The sequence below is a fragment of the Leptodactylus fuscus genome, chromosome 11, assembly GCF_031893055.1.
Source record: "Leptodactylus fuscus isolate aLepFus1 chromosome 11, aLepFus1.hap2, whole genome shotgun sequence".
NCBI lineage: Eukaryota > Metazoa > Chordata > Amphibia > Anura > Leptodactylidae > Leptodactylus > Leptodactylus fuscus.
This window is the reverse complement of record NC_134275.1, coordinates 63,020,883-63,043,821: the sequence shown is the minus strand read 5'-3', so window position 1 is coordinate 63,043,821 and position 22,939 is coordinate 63,020,883. Positions and strand designations below refer to the sequence as shown.

Sequence of the window (22,939 nt, the reverse complement as noted above, 5' to 3'; positions counted from 1 at the left end):
ATCTACCGTTAGACCTGTGAGCCGGGTCCATGATCGAACGGCCTGGATGGAACATGTATGACATGGCCCCATTTACTGTTCTGAGCAAGCCTGGGTCACAGGTCCTATACCCATCTTGTCCCGAGTTTTGCCTAGGCTCACAGCCCCCGAAAAATACACAGCTGAGTGTATGGGGGCCACAGAACAAACAGACACCCAGAAGACAGACATTTCATGACTAAATATTGAAAACCCTCATTGCTATGAAAATCTGGTCATCTCATGGACATCTCCAGGCAAGAGGAAAGGCACGATGGAACACATTATTTTATTTTTATTTTTTAAACAGGGTCCCATAGGCAATATACATGTTGTTACCATATGGCTATAGGAGTGGCCACCATCAGAAAAATTTGCACTGACGAAAGGCTCAGATGATATCTGCACAGAGCCCAAGTAATCTGCCAAATTATACTTCTCATATTACAGTTTACAGCATAAAAAAAAAGTTGTAATAAAACCCAAAAAGTTTTTTTTGTTTTTTTTTGTAGGAGATGCCACATAGATACAAGAACATATCATTTCTGCAGCTGCAAACTGAGCGTTGCTTCCTTCAGTCATTCTTGGAACGCTCCTGCTCCTCTAAGGCACGGTGCCATGTTGCGGATTGCTAACAGACCTCTCGCGCACTGATCCAGATGGCAGGAACTGAACAGAAGCACTTGGAAGATTACGGAAATTTTTCATCGTTCAGGTAGAAAAACGCCTGTCCATTAAAGATACAAATTGCCGGAGCCTTCCGGATCTTGGAGAAGAGAGAAGCGCTGACTGGCCTGTTTACTGGTGGTTGTGAAAACTGTAGAAATATTCTATAGTAATTTTTAGTTTTCGCAATTAAAACGGCCAAAACAAGACAAAATATGGCTTTTGTTTTCAATTCTGATCATCTCGTAAAGGATCGGTCTGGTTTAGAAACGCCAATAAAATATTCTATTAGGATATTCTATTTTGATGGACAAGAAGGAGTCCTTCATGTAGGACCCTCAACTACAAGACAGTGAAGACTAGCCACAAATAGCACATGATGGGTCCAACAGATTGGTGCAATCCATGGACAGACCATTGATTTCAACAGAAACTGCAATGCTTCATTTGTCCTGTAGTGGTGATGTAGAGTATTGTAAATTGCAGTTGACTGACTCACAGATTACTTGGGATTGCGGGAGGTCCTAGCAGTGGGACCTGGCATTTCTACTAACAAAAAAGTCTCCAAGTCCACCAAAGCGAGAGGGGCCCTTTCTAGCCACTCTGGCTAAAAGATAAAGGTCATGGATGAAGACTTCCCCAAAAACCATTACAGTATAGAAAACCTATGGAAATGTTCATACTAGATAAGTCATGTAGCCTTGAGCCAATACAGAAGGCCATCTCCTGACCCTTCCATAGACAAGTAGGCATGGATTTCCAATGAGGACTATGGAATACATCACTACGAGACATCTCAGGATGCTTCTTGTCTGGGATAAGAAGATTAAAATCCAACATGATCCATCTTTTCCGTGATATCTGCTGTCTGTAGAGGTTATGGACACCACTGCTGACACTAGATGGACATCCAGGGTCGCCTTGGTGAAAATTCATCTAATGTGCATGGCCATCTTGGCCCACCTTCAGTCACAGGGGGTTTCCAGTTTCGGAAACCATAAAGAGGGAATGCAGGGGGGCTAAATCTCAGGGACAAGTCCAGAAAGTGATACTTATTTCATCTTCTCTGGTACTCAATTAAAAATAGAAGGGACATTTCTATAGAAGGAAAAAATTCCTGATGGATCACAAGGAGCATTATCCAGAAATCTGGTATAACTATTGAATCAACGCTTGGCCAAGCATAAACTCCGAGCGTGTTCTGGTGCCACAGTATGACGGATATTTGCTTCTCCTTCCTTTTAGAGTCAGCCTCTCCTAGGCCATAGACCAAGAAAGGGCTTGCATATGTTTTCATTTATGTTGTGTTCGGCTCGCATTACACCCTTGCTTTGTCTGAGGACAATGGAGGCGGCCTGAATAATGTTTGTGCAGCAAATGAATTTCCTATGCACAAGCATGCTAAAGCAACACGATGATTCCTTCATTGACTTTATACAGGAAATTACAGAATTGTTACCGAGTGACTCACCCAACGGGACAGAGCTGCCGAAACTTGCTTGAAACAGAAGTTATGGAATATAAAGTCTAGGTAATGAAGCCACCAATTCTTATGTCTCCCGAGAAAAATTCCTAGCTAGATTTTCCATAGAAAGGTAAAGAAGTTAGGAAACGGGACGGAAACAAAGTCACCTTGCCTTTAGGTCCCTACGCTGCATAACCTGCATTGGCTCTTTATCTAACGACTACCATTGTCTCTATGGACTGGTATTGGCTAAACTAGGATATGGCATCTAAGGGAGCCTTGTTTTCATCCTAGATACCCTTACATACATATGGCGTTTTCTGCAGGGCACTCCCCAGAGCAAGCAAAGCCAATGCACACAGTGTTGAAGAGTTCAAAGCCAGTCAGACGTGAAGATCAAAGCGTGAAGGTCAAATTTCAAAGGTTAAACCCAGTGACCTAACCAAACTTTGCATCAGCAGTCGAGACCTCTCAAAAAGAGAAACAGGAATAAAGTCAGAACCGGTAACCAGCAATATCAAGGCTAGAGGTGGACACTAACCACAGAGACTCTCAGACATTGAGCTTCAGGATAAGCCAGGAGACATTTCTCTTCTGATAGGTGTTGCAGCCTAAACAAAATTCGAGTTTTGTTTATCCAAAACCAGTTATTCCAAAGCTATAAGCCCTTTTAATATGGATACAAATTATTAGTCAACTAGTCAAGTGGGTGGGAACACTGCATGACATACAGCACAGCACACAGAGACCACACCCTAGAGGAACCATCATGTTACCACCCACTTGTCTAGTAGACCCTAATTCGCATTAACACTAAAAGGGCTCATATCTTTGGAATTGCAGAATAGATTTGGAAAAAGCGCTGTACAGGATGTCCGTAGCTATTAGATAATTCATGTCATGGATTTGGTAATAGGTCCTCTTTAAATCCCTGAGCCACATATCTGTACATAACACCAATAGTGGTGAAAAGCCACCAATTGCCAGTAAGAGGAGCAGTGAGGCACCTTGTACGGTATGTCTGCCGTTACATAACCGGATATTGGATTACTCATTTAAAACTTTCTTAAGTGTCCAAATCTGAAACCGTTCCAGCATCTAGAGCAGGTTACTGGAGAAACTTGTCTAAGAACCCGTCTGAAACTACTGGTGCAATGCAGCAGAAACAGCTACAAGTGCCATCTTAAGAGGAGCCCAGACAAAGCAGGCAGAGATTGACAAGTATAAAGTTTCGATACAATCGTCCTTTCTTCTTGCTAAGGGCCTCAGTGTCACAGAACGTTCCGTTTCACAATGTTATCAGTCGTGAAGAGCTTTTGAAGCCAGTTCTAATACACCCGAGGAGCCGTCTTATGAGAACAAGTGCCGCACTGGAAAACAGGACACTTCAACAATAGAAGGCGAAGATAAAAACCGGAACACAAACTACTTACCAACTTTAGCAAACGCTTCCCTTAACTCTTCCAGTTCATCTTTGGAGATCTGTGTCGTGTGTGCCATTGTTGGCGGCTGTGGTTACCTACAATACAAAGAAAGTTCTGAATGTTCTAAAAACTAGAAAGGTAAAAGTTTGTGCAAGAGTCAAGTGTTTTTATCCTGAAATAGTGCCCCTCTTGACCATGGGCTATATGTGGTATTGCAAGTCAGAAACTTGTAAAGGGAGTCACCAGGGTGAAGCATAGAATACCAAAAACACAGAGTGAGTGGGCTCTCCTGAATATAATGCCTGTTTCCCCATGAAAATTCCTGCCTTCTGTGCTATCAATTTATTTCCCAATATGCAAATGAGCAATTTGGAGCACTGAGGGCGGCACCATTGCTCCAAACTTCTACCCTACACACTGTTCTAATATGCCCTTCCCCCTCCTTCTTTGAACTACCCTGAAATCTCACCTGGCCCTGTATTCTCACGTATCAGAGCAGGGTGGGGCGTAGCAGTTTGGTGCAAGGGACCCGCCCTTAGTGCTCCAGACCAAGCATTTGCAAATTTTGTAATATATCTTGGCAACAGAGGTAAGAATTCATGAAGAAACGCATTACCTTCAGGGAAATCTCCTCTATCCAACTTGGTTGCCGGTTTAGTAGGCCTCATCCAGGTGACAGACTCTCTTTAAATTGAATAATGACTAAACTGCAATACTAGAGAAAGCCTATAGCCAAGAGGGGTGCTGTTTCTAAGAAGGCAAGAGGACAGCAGATCTCTTATCGACTCTCAAACAACAAGTCTTAGGCCTTATTCACACGGCCATTGGAGAACACATTGACTGTGGCTAGTCATTTGTCAGCCGTTTTGACGGACCATTAAAAAACAAGATATATCCTATTTCTGCCCCTGTTCATGGACCTGGTAATAGTCTTGAGCCTATAAGATCTGTGAAAAGGGGGCCCAAAGGGGTGCAAAATGGCCATTAGAAAAATGTATCATTTGCATCGTTTGTTGCCGTTGTTTATGGTCTTAGGTTTCTGCCGAATTTACTATTAACCATCAACGTATTAACAGCTATAAGAATAGACCAATCAGGCAGCCATCAACGCGTGTGAGAAACTCATTTCATCTTTCACAATATATCCTAAGGCTCGGAACGAAGAGTTGGGTAACTGATGAAACACAAGTTATGGCCTGATCTTAAGGTGTGCACCTACCTGAGAGCTTAGCTCCTGCCCCAGCTGCCATAGACTACAATGGAGAAACGGTCGGGTTCTTGTAAGTCGCAGCATGTCGCTACGTGGGGCCTTTGCCTAAAGGAGGTTGTTTTTTTTTTTTAATTGAGGCCTGTCCTTAGGCCGGGGCTACAGGGACTATCACACTGCAAACACATGACTGGATAACACCATTGGAACAACTTAACTGCTAGAGATAAAATGGTTGCGAAATCTCAGAGAATTTGACTGAGCTTTTAATGTTTCTCGAAAATCTCAGCATGGGGCCGTGAAAGAAAAAAAATTTGATTTTATCTCTTACTAAACAAAAGTTGAAGCTTCTCACTTGACTGCAGTGACTCTAAAGATATATCAAAGTTACTCAAAGCAAACTCAATATCTGTAGCCCTAACCTTCAGATCGGCCATCAGTGTTAGAGTGGCGGGGGTAGAAGTTCCTGCACCGCCACCTATCAGCTGTTTGAGGGGGCAGCACTTGGGTTTTACAGTTTGTATCGGCTATACTTAGTATTACAGCTCTGACCCATTCACCTGAAATATATGGCCGCTGCTGGTGTGACAGCTCCGACCACTGGGATCCCCTCGGATATGGAGAATAGGGGCACAGTGTCCCTTGTTTGAATGCAGCAGTGGCCCATGCATGTACAGTATGGCAAAAGTATACCTGTCTTAAAGGGTTGTGCCATTATGGGCACTTATCCCCATCCGCAGTGTCCAATTGCTGGGGGCCTCATCACTAATTCCCTCAGTGATCAAAAGGACAATGGCCCGAAAGTCCCTAACAAAGAGGCCTTAGGGGCACTGAATTTACTTCTATGGGGTTGCAGGCACTACCAGAGATTACAGTCCCGGAAGCCCCATATAAGTGTGGCGAGCCGGTTACAATTGGGACCCCCAGCGATAAGAACACTTATCCCCTGTCCCATAGATAGGGAACAAGAGTCCATAACAGCACAGCCCCTTTAAGGAAAAGCTGAGCCAGAGAGAGACACCAACATTATTACAACATACACCCAAAATATTGAGATATCCCAGAAATTTAAATCTATGCCAACTAGGGGATGGCGTAGATTTCAGACATTATTTGCAAGCATGGCGCAAACAGGGAGATGTCCAAATTTCTGGTGCAAATACACTTGTGTGCCACTAAATAACTTTTTACATGTCTTGTACATCAAAAACTGGAATACAAAGTAAAATAAATAAGCCTAATTTTTTTTTTTATGTCTCCAGCAAGGGAAAGCTTTTTACTTATTGTCAAGGGACTCATCTAACAGGTAGGGATGGTCCATAATAGAGAACCCATTTAATGCAACGGGACTGATAGAAACACCAATATGGGTTACAATATGGAAATCTAACTTACAATGACCTACCTCCCGTGCAAAGTCGTCTTATAAGAAGTTCCCTTGGAAATTGCTTTACACCTAGAAAAAAAAAACAATATATGAAAAACTGTATTATGACGTTACTTCAAAGACATGTTCTTGAAATTGAAATGCATACAGCCTTACACTGATATTTAGGTACAAAAATTGCAAAAACTGGACATCTAAACAGACGTTACAGTCACCATATCTGATGTTGGGTGAAAGAAGTCACAGATGGCTTATTGCCCCCATCACGATATATAGATATCATAGATGGTGGCCCACCCATCAGGTCAACCCCTGCCCATATGTCCTGTTAGGATATTTAGAGGGTTCGTCTTTATAAGCCGGAGCAGTAGACTAAAAAGAGCGGCACTTGTGTAATAGATGGCCATTCATATAATGTAATATCAGCAGGGGGCCAGACCTGTGTCAAATTTCATGAAAGAGAACCCCTTGCAACATCTCTTCTACCCAAGACACCAGTCACACCCATCTATGCACCCAAACGGAACGTAGGCACCTTGTACGTAGACACTCTCCTAAATACACAGCAATGGGATCTCAAGCACAAAGAAGTGGGTGGAAAAAATAACTTACAAAAGTCTGCATAAGAAAATAGAAATCTCCACCCAAACAAATACAGATTTACCGAAGAGAGGATAAGCATTGTCTACCTGCCAAACCATTGAGAGGCAACCTGGCAAAAAGTTGTGTCCTCGGCTTAAAATAGACATAAATTACCCAGTATCTCCCATCTATATCCTATTTTAGCCCTCACACCACACAGTAACTGGCAATTTAGACCCCAATTACAGATGTGACTGGCAAAAGCCACAGATCCCTGAAAGATTAGGAGATTTCAGGAGCTCATGTGAAGAGCGCAACTATCTACGATAACAAACTGGCTCTCCTACCTCTCGAAACATGTATCTTCAAGTTCTGTCTTACATAAGCCACATTCCATACATCAAGTGAGAAAGAACTGTACACAACACTCACACCCCTTACCAGCAATTACCTCCATGATGTTACGGGTCATGACGAGACATATTATAGTGACCTTTACCAAAAAACAGGAAATCGGAAGACAATCGTTTATGGTCAATTCACCTTTGGACAAATTGTAAAAAATGCTCCAAATTGGAGACCGAAAAACTGTATAATCTTACATATACTGTACATCTTGAGGTCTGCAATTGTGCAGCGAACAAGTCAACATCCTTGTATAATATTACTGCAATTACATGATACTTATGGCGCAAATTTTGCAACTTCTTGGGAAGGTCACTGTTACATAGTGTATATACATAGACAAATACATAGTCTACCAAGCACATACATCATAAACGTCCCACATAGCATAGTAATAGTATAGTCCCTCATCTTAAAAGATACCTGTACCCAGAAAGACCCCTTTAGTTTGTAGACGCCAATAAGTTGCCCCACTAGACAGCATGGCACCCAACAAAATACCCTCCTCTCCTAAGCTGGGGGACCCAAAGTGGGCTTCGAATCTCTTATTTGCACTATCTTGTGGTCCATTAAGGGCCCCGATAGCTCCTTCTGTATACAGATCTTACAGGTGCCCCCAAAATAAAAGGATCTGTATGGCAAAGGCAAGAGATTAAATGTAAAATTTCATCCACCAAGGCATTTTCTATGTAGAATAAAAAGGAACATACCAATAAAAAAAACAGCACCGAACCAAGAGAAGAAGAAATTCTAGAACACTGCCAGGAAATCCAAGAAAAAGTTAGACTTTCTGCTGCCCAAATATACAAGTAATAGAAGAATACCTGCAAGTAGACAGGAGTGGCCGCTTCTCCACCCTCAACAGTAAGGAATTAAGCAAATGACATATTTAGCAAAATCGCACATGGTTAGTACAGGGTGTGTCTGTGATGTGAGATCACTAAACTGAACAAACTAGACCGGAATTACAGAAAATCATGTGAAGTTAAAGGTCTGTAGGCGACAAGCTGCAGTAGGTTGTATTGTAATATGGTGTGATCCAGACAAACTTCCGCCTCCCTCCACATCCCTACTGCATAATACATTACAACGTACTAAAAAGGGCTCAGAACATTATACATTCTGTTAAAAGTGTGTCTCTCTGGAGGAACGGAAACTGCAATGCTTCATTCCTTCTGTAGGAGTGCTGTAGGGGGAACTGAATACTTGATGCACTTTATACTCATAGATCATAGGAGGCAATGTGATAAGCTTACAATTTCTAAACCATCGCTCTCTGTTCCTCCATCGATCTGTGTTTTCTACGCCTGTACCAGCTTGTGACCACTGGGGCTGTCAAAGGAGTAAACCCCTTTAATTTCTCACAGGTAGCTGCCGCAAAACGCTATATCCAAGGTTTTCAAGTTATCAGAAATCAGACCGTACTACATATGCACATGACATCATCATCTGGGGTAGAAACCAAACTGTACCAGAGGGGTATGAAGATCTGGGATCAACGATAGGTCCACTCATAGGTCCACTCATAGGCCCAGACATAGATGGTATTTGTCAGAAGAAGACTAAAGGTGAACCTTCACTTTACATTAAAACACACAAAGGTGCGTCTGTTTACACTTATAAGAGTAAGAAGCTTTCGGAAAAGAAGAACAAGCTCTGCATTAGGATTTCAGCTCTGAGGAACTTTGATCTATTTTATACTGACTCAGCATTTCTCTCCACATAGGAAATCAGCCACATACTAAACAAAACCATGATGAAGGTATACGTAACACGGTACTGAGAAATACTAAAGGCGACCGACTTCAGATCATTACCCAGAAGCCACAAGTATTCACATTTTCTGTATAATGGAGCGGCTATGCCGCACAAAAGCACTACAGACTGCAGTCATCCTATATTACATGTACACACAGGGTGGTCCTACAGCTTAGAGGGGATTGCAGGCCTTGTAGTTCTACAGTATCTTATTACAGAGACTTTGCATATAGAGTTACAGGACGACATAAAATTTTCCCACCATAAACATTTCTGGCATTTTAATAAGACGCAGGCCTTCTGCATTATTGTTTATCAGAAAACCAAAATCAGCCAAGTAAGGCCGAGTTCACATCTGCGCCAGGTGACTGTCCAGCAAAGAGTCCATCAGAAAGCCTGTATGAAAAAGTCCAACGTTTCAGAGAACCCAAAGATGAACGTGTAGGTGCCCATAAATTACAGTGGCGAGTGTTGCACACATAGGCAGTGGCCTCTTCATTCATTCTCTGCATACATGTTTGCGGAGTCTCTCCAATAACCTACTCAGCAGTTCTGCAGATGTTAATGGGGTGACATGGGGTGGCATTGTCACTCTAGTTATCAACCAAATCTACATTCCTATGAAGGGTTAAAACACGTCCTGCCTAATTGTCATCTAAATGGCTGCAATTTCCCGGGTGCATTGGTATTAACCCTTTAACCCCCCGTATAATTGCCGGAGAATCCATGAAGTTTAAGTCACCGCTTTGCAAATTGACTCTCGTGGGGCGTCACAGCTAAGCCTTGGAAATCTGACTTACAAATGTGGCGGCAGAGTCATCTGGCAGCAGAATTTACATGATGACAGCGGAGTGTTCACAGTCATTATTACGAGGCCATGTAACAAGCGAGGAACACGGTGAAGTCACATTCTACCACAAGCAGCAAAGGGATTATCAAATATCTACAAATGAACATCAGTCAGCGCTAAGTGCCAGAAATGTAGTCATTGGAAAATGGCGCGGCGTGCCCTCTTATTACTGCTCGTTCACTTACCCAGATCGGAGAGTAGACATGTACTGATCTATTCAGAGGATAATGGCAGCATTGATAGGAAGGATAAAAATATCCAAAGAATATCAGACAACAAGTTAAAGGCCAACTCCAGATTCATCTACGTTAATACAAAAATGGACCACAATATATTGATCTACCAGGCCTGAGAACTGTATGTGAAAACGTTCATGTATCAGTACCTGCAGAGTTGCTTTAATCATTTTGTGACCAAGGTCTTACAAGGGGGTTCTCCAAGGAGTTGAACACCAACTACTTCCTTGGAGTTTAGCATGTGATCATTTCCAGGGTTCTACGCTGGTTCCAAACCCTGGTGACGTGATCGGAACCAGCACCCGGTCCCCAAATCACTCTTCCTCCTCTGTATTCTCTAATATTCACTACTAGTTGCCGGTATTACAGTAAAACTGACCCCCATTATACAGGTTCTTAGGGGTGAACATGGGAGAGTAGACGGAGGTTGGGTTGTGGTTACAATCACGTGACCCGGGGGACAATTCTGGGTTCATCACGTACAAAATTCTGAAGGATGTCAGTGATGACGACAGACTCCCTGGGTAATTCCTTAAATGCCCACATCTCAATTTTTGGAATGATACCGTCACAATGGTTGGGGTTTCAGCACCCGGAATCCCCAGGAACCCAAGTCAACTATGACAAGTCAGAGGTTTTTGGAAAATACGGGTGCACTTTGATATAGCGTTCACCTACAGCTATTTCTCCCGACTCTAGCATAAACATGTACACGTCAAGTCGGTGCCAAAAACCATCTGACGACTATCTCCAGCGTGACCACTTGGAAAAGTCAGGACACCACTATATGCATTCGATACCTTGCCAATCCCGCCAGATCCAGGCAACTTTATTTTCGAGCAATGTCTTGGGCACCGGTGACACGTTCTGAAGGTGCAGTGACTTACTTAGCGTGTAGTGGATAAAGGCCAGCCGAATGTTTCCAGGAACAGAGGCTTTTCTCTAAGTGTTGTAGCTGGATACATCTGTAGTTACTGATAATCCTCCCTGAACTGTATTATAGAGGAGAGGAAGAAGTCATTAAAAATAGATCAGGAAACACAAGGCGTTCCCCATCTCTGCCGGCACCCAGACAGACCATACATTGTCCAGTAGAATGAAAGCCACCAATTTCTGGAGCACTATGTAATTTCACTCCAGGACATGGCCGCCTTTATTAGCTGAAGGGGTTTACTGGAATTAAATTACATTAAATTAAATGTATCAAACTGGGAAATGAAATAAGTTACCGATAACATTAGCCAAAATACAAGACGACATTGTCACAGAAAGCCACGGCGTTGTCATCTGGTGGCAGGGATCAAGGAGGACACGCGACAGATTTCTGGTCAACTATTCAACAACAATTCAACACATTAACGTATATAATGAAGAAATAACACACGGAACACCATCACAATAAGGGTCATCATCAGAAACATCTGCCCATCCATTATACCCCTTATCCTTCTGGATTTATTTGTTGGGCGTTTGGGGAAGGGCGTTATATACACACAGTGATCGCCCACATTGATCCGGGCGATCATACGACTCCTATTCAGTCGGTGAAGCCTATAGAATATATAGAAGATCCCCTCTTTGAAAACACCACCCCCATATCCAGATCAGTACTCTATCTTGAAATTTTCACTCTGGCCACTAAACCTAATTAATAGACCGACACTTGCCAAATCCATAAGGTTTTTGCAGCAGTCGCCTCATTTATCCTATTCTGTAAATCATGTTAGTAAATGATTTTAAAAGAGAAAAGGAGACACTCGGGCAAGATGAAGTCACCATAATAGTGTACAGAAAATAGAATTAATAAATCCACTAACCAAAAAAAATGGTCATATATTTCATTATCTGGTTTCAACATACAAGTTTAAAAATTTGCTTTACATTCCCTTTAAGGGGGACAATAGATTAATCAGGCCTGATACATTTACTGCCTAGTGGGCCGCCATGGTGGTAGATTCCTAAGCAGCACTCCACAAGGCTCAGACAGTCAACCATCTAATTTTCTTAACACTTATCATCTGAAGACAAGTTTAGGATTCATGTCCACAGGATGACGCCAACACAACAAAGAATTCCTGATATAGCTGACATTTAATTACAAGCCGAGATGAAAAAAAAAAAGTCGCCCCATCTTCCTGTCTAAATTACACGGCGCTATTTGATTTAAAAAAAAAAAAAAAAAAAAAAAAAAAAATGGAATGGTTGGCCGTACGCAGACAATATGCACTATAGGTATAGCATTCCGTTTTTTACTCTCTAGGGGCTGCTTTACATGCACTTTGCATTGCAGACAGGGTGCGGCGATTCACCTGTGTGCATCCAATACCATAGGCCTGTCTTCTAAGAGCCGTCATGGAGTGCACACTGGACCAATGGAGGACTCTCCTCACTAAGGCATGTACAAAGCAAACACTAGCATGAAAAGCCACGATAACAATGACTCTCAAACGTGCACGTAAAACCTTGGCATTCGTCCCCGCTGCCCTCCGACTCTTGTAATGGTCAGGAAACCAGTTCATTCTAGAAAAGCAGCAGATGATTCAGTCCAAACCGTGCGGCTGTCATCGAGTCCCAATATCGCTGTAATAACACAACAGTCTAGACGGAGATATTTGCTCTGCATTTTAAGCCAGTCATTTCACTTACATTCCTAGAAATTTCACATGTCAATGGATAAAATCGTGTCTACCGTGAACACGACTCGAGCCCTATACAGTGGACTTGTACTACCGGGCTATTCTCTTCTATAAGAAATGCTATTTCAGTCTGGTATTGACAGTCAAAGCTGGGACCCCAATATTCTGCCCTGTTTTCAGTCCCCATATAGGTGTCACCACCTCCCTCCCTTCACCCTACAGCAGACTACCCTACTCCTTACATAAATCCACCTAGCCTCTCAAGACGGATTTAGCAGGGAATTAGTAAGCCTAGCCAGTGGAGAAAGAAGCATTTTTCTCTAATACAATGTTATGTTGACTTACTCAAAGAACGATGAAAGTACAAGGATCTGTATAACCCATACCAAGGTTACTCAGGGCATCAGTAGGGGGTCGCCAAGCCATTTAAAACACTTGAAGGTGAAGTCCAAGGTCAGATACTGACGGCCTATCCTTAGGATAAATTATCAATAACATATCAGTGGTGGCCGATACCCAGCACCCTACTGATCAGCTGCTGAGAACACAGTATATAGAGGTAGAAGAGAGTGCTGTACACTGTGTATTGGCCATTTTATGCTATTGTAGTTGTAGCTGAATGAAAATGCCACTGTGCTGCACGGCCATAACATTCTACAATGTGTCGTATCAGCTGATTAGCAGGGGTGTTGTGTGTTAGATCTCCACTAGTCTAATACTGAAAATGGTCCATCTTCTACTACCCCTTTAAAAGAGCTGAAGAGCCATAGAAGACCCAAGTCTTGCGGCAAGCCAACCTCCAGGATCTATGGCAGCTTCAGAGATGGAGGGGTCACCGTTGCATGCAGAAACAATGCCGCCATAAGGACCACTTTACTGCTAAGAAGATGATTTGTGTGTGTTATTAAGCAGAACATCATTAATATTCATCATTGCAAGCGAGGAGAGCTAAAAACCCCAAAATGCATATGCTCACAATGTCCCAATAACACGCACCGCCACATGAAAGTACAGAAGGTCGGCAGTGAAATCGTTCAACGGATTCCTACCGCAACGTGGTACATCGTATTCTACAGTCATAAAGCCAAAACAGCGACGCCAGCAACCACTAGGGCTCTACACCGCCGAAATGTTTCCAACAAGGCCTTCTTATTCCGCTAGATTTTACTGTGACACTGAATAAACCGCACACATGTATACCATAGAGATTGTACGGCCCCGCACGCCATCTCTGTGTATACACTACGCAATGCAGCATGTCATAGTTCTGTCATTGTGCGATATTACAGGGATGCAACAGGAGAGCGACGACAGATGCAATGACAGGATAAGCACGGCCACCTTCTCGAGTAACCCAACCTGTCCGACTGTAGTGACAGCCGACACGCCTAGCACGGTTTATAGATGGATCGTAAAAAAAATACTTGTAAGGAACATTTTCATTTTCTTAGATCAGGAAAAAATCTCCATGTTTACTAGAGATAAGGCAATACCTGCTTTATTACTACACGGCCTGGTCGATTAGTAATATCCTCCGGGTTCATCGACTGGGTGGAAGCAGATGCTGCACCTTGTTCCGCTTTGGAAGATACGGTATTATATCCACAGAACGTCCTTCTCGTTTCCAGAACAAATCAATCATTTTAACCTGGTTATAAAAAGAGGGAAGTCTGCGGCGCAAGCACAACTATTCGGCATGTATAAGGGAATATATCCGGCTATACGGTCACTATACATTTATATAGGCAGCTTAAGTCCACTCCTATCTAGGCAGACAGCTCAGTGTGCAAACCAGAGCGCTCCAACTATCATTCTGCCTGAGCTGTAAGGGGTTAATGTGCCCAAAATTAGGTGCCAACACCCCTCTTCTTGCTGTAGGTTCCCCCAATTTCACGGCAGGGATGGCAGTATAGGAAGGCCCATAGGATCCAAGGGCATAGGCGGTTGTTTTTCCCATTCTTTACGCTTGCATGGGGCCATATGGGCATTAAGTGCCATGTCAACCATGGAAGTGGAACGATGGATCCCTCACTGGCCTAGGGAAGTAAGGCTGTAGGGTAGAATGACATACCCAGAAACTATGGGGAGACTATAAGAGTGTGAGTTGGGACTAGGGCAGTAGTTGGGATGTGGAGTCCATGCTCCAAAGTGGCAAGATATGCTCAAAGCTGGCAAAAGGCAAACGGAGAGATGGAGACGTTCCCGGCACAGCCAGGTACGTGCAGCCAAAACCTAAGTAAAATTGCGTCCCAGACAAGTGACTGTTCCTGTTATACCACAAAATTGTGTCTGCATCGTCTGCGACCTTTCCTAAGGGCGTTATACAATGGTGTTTCTAAAAAGTTGACTATACACATTAGAAACCTCATTCAGCCTCGAGTTAATTCCCCCAACATTGACGTAAATATCAACCATTGGCCAAGGGTACCCATGTACAAGGGAACAAGCCGCTGGCAACATCTAACATCCCATGGGCACAAGTATTGAACATGGAACCCAAAATGCTTGACTTTTCTTTGGAGCATATTCGCATGTGACGTACGATATTTACCACAGAAGGCAAATCAGAAACCCCGATCACTTGGCTTTGAGTAATGTTACAGATCCACGTAAGGTTAGCCCAATTCTATGGGGCCAACAGGCTGGATATTCCATATGGGAACTGTTGCACACTACTACAAAAACTTCATCCCAATGCACTGAACGGTCACCAGAATGGACACCGTTTTTGGTGAAGAATTCAAAATGGTCAAATCCCAAACATGGAACGGACCAGTACACTTCTTATATACAACAGATTATTGGTTAATCCTTCCGGCATTGGCGGAATCAGCCGACTCTGACCTAAGGTGCACAGCCACATAAACCAACAATATCAGTTTTCAGGAAAATTTTTGATAATTTGTCATGGTTTCCAATCGTGGCCATTCAGAAGTGCCCCAAACAAATCTAAAGACAGACTAAACAATAACCCTGAATGCTAAGTTTACCAGCAGACTGAAACGGAAGAGCCAAGAACACACCTTGTTATTTCTAAGATGGTATTTCTCTTCATGTACAATGGGACGTTTAGCTATTTTGAGGCATGGTATATACAGGGTGAGGCACATTTAATTTCATACTAAAATAAACCCTTGCGGAAGCCGTGCACTTTATATGGAAAATCATAATTGCTAAAATAGTAATGCAATTTGAACTTTCAGAACCTTCGCCAAGTCCAGATCTTTATATGACTTAATAGCTATTGCTATTAATCCACTGATTCCAGCACAGTTGGAATTTATTCTCTAGCCCCCGCCATTCCAGAGCAATAAGTGCAGTTAGTTTTGGTACCGCATAAGTCATATAGGAGGAGGAGGGTGGAGTCAGGCCGGAGCAGACAAGGGGTGTGATTCTGAGCTCTGACACCGACTGCCTCTGATTGGAGCTCATAGTCACACCCCCTTTCCTGCTCCTACCTAACACCGCCCTCCTGACAGTACAGAGCCTAAATAGCATATCAAGCACCAAAACTAACTGCACTCATTGCTCAGGAACATTGGGGGCTAGAGAGGAAATTCCAACTGCGCTGGAATCAGTGGAGCAGTAGCTATTATGTAAAGAACTGAAACGTCCTCTTTAAGACGTGGTGTTACAGTGATGTCAGTGTTAAGGTCTCATTCACCCAAACATGACATGCTACAGCCATACATCAAACACAATGGGGAAGGTTAATGAAGACTGGTCCTACTAACACCGATCTTCATAGCCCCGGAGATGGTGGAGGGTGTACCTCATATATGAGAAGCCCGCCTCCTTATAAATAGGGTGCGCCATCTACCAGGCTGCGTGCCTGGTGGGAAATCTACACTAGCTTGTAGCTGGCATATATTTCTCACATCCTTTACGTAAATTATGACAAATAAGGCAGGGCCTATGGCTGCGCCCCATCTTTGGGAAAGTTCGAAGGGGCAATTTTTGCACAAAAATGTTGCAGCTTTTTATACATGGGATAATAAAAGTGGACCACCGATTTTAGGGTCGCTATTCACACATATGGTGTTTTGATGGTTGGACTATCCAAAAAAATTAGATTTTTTTTGTTGTTGAAAAACGTGAATGCAGTCATCCAAAAACTCAACAGTCGGCAAAATCCTGCTGGATCTATGTGTGACCACACTGTGCCCCCCAGCAGTGATGCCATTGTGTATAAAGCAGGTAGAAGACGCGGTCACATAAGTAGCAGCATATGCCACCATAGAATAATGAGCCCTGGGTGGAACTACCTTGAAACAACCATGGTAGAGTGACGCTGGGTATCAATGGCTCCTGCATTGGGAAAGCTAACCCATCCATTCACTTGACTGTAGCTACGTGGATTGTCCAAGGTTCTATAAGACAGGTCCATAGTAACCAGCTGATAGTCAGGCTGACTCTACAAGGAGTAACCAAGATAATGAGTCAACCCCTTTAAGACAACCACCCACATTGGGTGGATGCAGAATCCTGCGTCTGTAGGGATAGTCACAATACAAAATACTCTGCTCCAGTAATATAGGTTAATGATTAGCAATCTGCCACCTGTATACTATACTAATCCGTCATGTCCTATCTTATAAGCCATTCCCCTGTGATACCATGACACATTCATGTAGAGAAGTCATCTAGTAGGAGGACAGGTGAGCAAATCTACTCAGCAGAGACACTGACAACAGGAGCTGTGTAAACATTTAGTCAGCCAGGTACTTATGACAAATGCAAAACCGCCTATAAACCTTGACGTGATTGCCAAATATATTCTCTGTTGCCATCATAAACATCTTAAAGAGGACCTTTCACCACCTCCAACTCTTTGCAATCTCCATTCGGTGCTGCCCCACTAATTCTGGTACAGTTGGGCCCCAAACACGGAGTTTTACGCTCCGCTCTGACACGTATACACGAGCGCTTCAAAACACATCCCATTCACTTCAATGGGAGTGAGCGTAAAGTCGGCTTTACACGCGCTCCCATTGAAGTGAATGGGATGCGTTTTGAAGCGCTCGTGTATACGTGTCTGAATGAGCGGAGCGTAAACTCCATGTGAAGGGGTCCTTAGAATTTTTTCTCTATGACCCACTAAGCAAGCTTGTTTTTTTAATTTCAATACCCGATATGCTAATTAGCTTCTCTACAGTCAGGTGGGCGGTCCCAGAATAACTCAGGACTGCCCATTTAACAACAGCGCACACATTTGGAGTTGTAGCGGACAGAACTTTCTGCTTGGAAACAGTAGGAAAGAGAAAAAAATGTAAACTGCATCAGCATCTGAGGGAAGCAAAGAGTTAGATTTGGAGTAGGTGACGGTGGTGAAAGATTCTCTTTAGGCCGGGGCCCCACATAGCTTAAACGCCACAATTCTGCTGAGAGAAGGTGACAGGCAGAGTACTGGAGTCCCACTATTCAGCCCCAGGGTTCTGACCTATGTGTGGTCCAGGGTGGGTCTGGAGTAGGATTCAGCCCAGGTGTGGGTCATAGGCTCATTACCGGCCCATAAAAGACTGAAGAGTCTGCACTTCAGGGCAGATCCAGGGAGTGAGAGGAGGCGTCTGGGTCTGTCCTGTTACTCCGGTGAGACTGCAATGTGCTAATTTGTTTGCTCGTGTGGTTGGTAGTAAGCTGCACATATAGTTAGTTTATTATTACTGTTTGGTTAGGAGCTCGGACTAGCAGGATTTTGTTTCATATTAATTTTTGCCTGAAGTTAAGGCTGTATTTTATTCTGCTCATTTTGTGCCTGAAGTCAAGGTTTATTTGCTTTCCTGTTTGTTCTAAATAAACCTGTTTGCTGCATATTGTGTATCCCTGTTATCTGCTACCAAGATAATTCCCCTACACTGCAAATCCCCACAATGCAGGAAAATACACGCCGCGAACATGGTGCGATTTCCAAAACAGTAACTGTTTTGGAAATCGAAGTATGTCAATTATACTTACGGAAACAATGATGGACTTCCCTATAGGTATAATGGAAGCGGAGAGTCTGCAGAGGAAACCCTTCTGTGAAAAGCGCTGCAGGAAAAACCACGATGCGTTGCCGCCGCAGTTTTTCCTGCAGTGCTTTTTTTCTACAGCCCATTACATGGGGTCTTCGCCTAAAAGAGGATCAGCCACCTCTTCTGACATGTCTGTATGCTCCATAACTGAATACCTCAACAATAAGAAAATTTTTAAGAAAATCCTCCTTTTCCCATATTCATGGTCTGTACAGGTATCTATATAACAAGATCCATAATGTACATGCACAGGGCTCACTATGAAAAAGTCAACATGTGACTATCCCATATAAGAACCCTATCTTACTAGAAGTTACACACAGCAGACCGCATTGGCCACCTGTTCCTAACATGTGCTACGGCAGAATAGTGCGTCTTTGTAGTAGGATGATGGGACGGTCACAGGTGTCGGAACATCTGTCGAATACGTTACATGGATTATATATAATGCATCAATAAAAGCCTGTCTAATATCTTCTACATAGATCTGCCTTTGTAAATATCCATCTACAAGAAAGAATCATTTTCACCACAACAGATTAAGTACCATAAAGATTTTGCAATGGGTCTTCGTTTTCCATAGGAACCACCAAATATCAAATGAGTATGAACCCAGGCAGTCAAAGAACATCTAAGGTTGGGTTCACACCAGTCCACGGTTTCCATTCGGCCTCAATCCTATAGCCTTGATATACAGAATAACTATAAGACACTATAGGAATACATATATTCCTATCATAGTAATCATTCAAAGACAGACTATAATGCTAGGAAATGCCTTAACCACTGGTGGGACATGGGGTCTTTGGACAACCACTGACCATAAGAATGAAGGGGCCACAGTACTGGTCTAGTGTTTTGTCCTCTTCCATCAATGGCTTCCATATTCACTGGAAGTGAACACTGCAGCTTATTCAAAGGATAATGGGGGTCCCGTAAGGTGACAGCAAAACCCCTTTAATAGCAGCTCTAATTCTTAGGTCATACACTGAACTATCCACACGGAAAACTGTATAAAAACCAAGCGAAAATCCATTAAAAGGCTGGCAATAGATTCAGCCAGGACTGCACAACGGGGGCTTTAATGTAACAGCGGGTTGTATTGTGTCTGACCACTTTAGTCTCTCTACGAATCCACACATAAAGCTCTTACCGATGAATGGAGAGGATGGACGACTTACATGAAAAAGACAACTGAAGCTCTACTACTTCGTAATGAGGTTTTAGGAGTGTAAAAAAAAAAACATGCCAAGAAAGAGTTAACAGGGTTTTTAGGACTTCAGTACAGACTATATATCCCTTACATGGACCATCAAAATACATTGGTGGGGGTCCAATTCTCTTTCAAGGGTACACAACGCTTTGGACTACATACATTTAAAGGGGTTGTCCCACCACCAAGGACATTCATCCTCTTTCCACCAAATAAGTTCTGTCCCCCAGTGATCAGGATAATGGGGGGAGGGGCCATAAATCATATGGAATCAAACAGTCAAAGCAAGGTGGACACATGACCTTTAGTAAGGGGTACATGTAATTTGAGGCAGATATGGTCTAACTGGGCATTATCTCAAGTAACTCTAGCAGTAGTACTGAATTACTACCAAAAGGGTCTGTCCACATAGACAGCTAATACCCTATACACAAAACAGGGGATTAGATATAGATGGTGGACGGCCAATCCCTTAAAGTGGCTATCCAGACACAAAATTTTACTTATTGGCTGACCAGATCCTTTCAGTGCAGCAAGTTAGGTGTTCAGGATGGTTTCAACTCATGGCCACCCAAGTCATGTTACCTCCTCTGACCATAACCAATGTGTAGTACTGAAAGAACTCACCTATGATATAGTTAAAGTATAGTGCCTGGATAGCGCCCTAAACCCATAAGTCATAACAGATGAGTAGGATATGTCCGTCATGTAGCCTCCATGACAATAATGGCCAACTATTTCCTTGGTTTCAAACCTAGGACTCCAGGGCTGCCCATATCAGCTAACGTTTGCTTGCCTTTAGTGTATCTCCAACCATGACAGCCATCCAGTTAGTCTTATTTCTAAACAGGAAACCAACTTAAAACCTTCAACAAATCCATATATAAATTTTATACCCAATTCACATGTTCCAGACTGCGGAACAATGATCCACAATAAGAACAACGTTCATTCTTCTGGCAGATTCTTTATGGGAAAGTCGTAGATTAGGCAAATTGACGGACAATGGGGCTAATCCTCATGTGGATCCACCGACACATTTGTGGCAGAACTCCGAGTGTCTGCCTCTTGTAAATACACATGGGATTAAACTATCGTTTATAGTCAGGATTTGCAAATAAACGGTAAATGTTTAACTGTTCAGTAAAGGAACGCGGTAAATGCTTGGAGACGACTATTTTCCACCATTCTTTACCCACAGGCAAGGACTTAAATCCATGAGGGTCTCCGGTCTGGATAGTAGTTAGCAGGAAAGGAATTACAAAAATGCAGCGATGTTGGTAATCAAACACCAATCTGTAACCTGATCGTGTCCAGGAAGTAAAGGTAGCGCGTAGTGCGGAGCAGAAACATGTCCTAAGGCACAGACACAAAGCCAGGGAATCCGATTAACTTCTTCTGTACTACATATTATACACAATACATAGCCTTGTATACATCCAAGTATATAGTCAACAGCTTCAATTCTGCAGAATATCAGGTACATCTCAATTCCCAAATCTATTATACTATAGTCTATTATAAAGTCATACTTGGAACCATACGGTAACCCATAATACATCCCAAAGATATCCATCCGTTAAAATATTACAGCCCTATAGACCAATTAAATATCATGTAAAACATGTTAGATCAGTCTTACCAGTTCCAGTGGTGGGATGAATATAATCAATGTGGAGTTCGACACAGGAGTCAAAATCCAAAGGCAACGGGAAAGGGAGGACTGATCCTAAAATAGCCCTACCAACCCAAAAGATTTGACTCCCACCGTAAGAAGGGCAGTACCATTACTTGCCCTGAGCAACCCAACCCGACGCGTTTTGTCCCCCAATTGAAGGTTAAACTCAATCGTTCCAAAAAGGTGCTACAACCCCAGATATAGGACAGCTCTCCCTCTTACAGGGGTCTTTCACTTCCATCCATACGGTATGCAGTAAAGTGATGTGCATCACAGCACAAATTTGCAACGAGACATGGATCAATAGAGATAAACATAAATAATAATGCAAATTTTGCACTATATATGCAATATGTTAGGCTATTTAGGAAAGATCTGGATAGGATAAGACCCATCCATCAGTCTACCATTGGTGCTACGCCACTGACTCCTGTAGAGTGAAGGGATGCAACATAACCAATAATGGACACAAGACACGTCTGAGTATTATGTCACCATAAACTCCACGTCAGACCATAACGATATTAAAACCAGAGGGTAAGTGACCGCTTTATTATTGTGCTCTGAAGCCTCCAGTTAAGCATTTCCAGACTGCCCGGGCCCGCTCACACCTTAACTCCACATACACCATGTACCAGACAGACTTCTTTTCTGCCTTCCTCAAGCAGCAAACAGGAAGCCCGGCACACATTCCAGTGGGATTATGTAACGCCCCTTACAGTACAGCATTAGCAGACAAGGATTATTGTTTGCTGGTATAAGTGAGCAGCGGGCGCAGGGATCAGACCAGACAATACTTATATATGACACGTCTTTAGGAACTCTCAGTATTATTTATAGCAAGGCACTGGCATCAGACCAATACACACAGGGTCTAAGGATCAATCCATATCTTGTTTTTTGCACTTATGTAGTAAAGTACCTTAATCGTGTCCATATGCGACCCATGTAAAAAGTGTGTTCTGTTCAGTGTATAAGGCGGCAGAATATACTATGCACGGAAAAGCACAAACTATGGGAATCAATGGCTGCCATATGCATCTGTATGGATGTCATCACATGAAATACAAGGCTTATGCAGTATAATCCCAAACACTTATATCGGCCCATATAGTGGGCCCATAAAAGGTTGTCCCAATTCTTCCATTTATGCCACACACAATGCCACGCATATACAATGAAGTGTATGTATAGTGTTATGCTGGTGTAAAATAGAATAAAATCTTGTTACAGTAACCACATACCCAATATATAGAGCGTGGCCAATGGTCACATGTTCCAGTGCAACATGGAGAAAGATCACAAGTACCCTGCGGCAAATATAAAAGAACACCACCGGATAAGGAGCCAAGTCCAGCCAAGTGCCCTTGAGAAGATGAAAGAGTTAACAAGCTACGGGG

At 42.9% G+C, this 22,939-nt stretch overlaps 1 protein-coding gene across 3 annotated transcripts in view; it reads right to left on the bottom strand.

Moving 5' to 3' along the window:
- The window catches only part of PLS3 (plastin 3), a 49,876-nt gene that overhangs the window by 20,757 nt on the left and 6,180 nt on the right, over positions 1–22,939 (bottom strand). For 2 of the 3 annotated variants that reach the window (XM_075260537.1, XM_075260539.1), the window contains exons 2-3: positions 6,186–6,236; positions 3,583–3,668 (exon numbers count right to left, since the gene is read on the bottom strand). In XM_075260537.1, coding sequence (XP_075116638.1) covers positions 3,583–3,649 — 67 coding nt within the window. In that variant the 5' untranslated portion in view covers positions 3,650–3,668; positions 6,186–6,236. Of the gene's footprint in view, positions 1–3,582; positions 3,669–6,185; positions 6,237–7,978; positions 8,011–22,939 lie in introns of those variants that run through there. The other variant, XM_075260538.1, reaches the window with a different exon arrangement.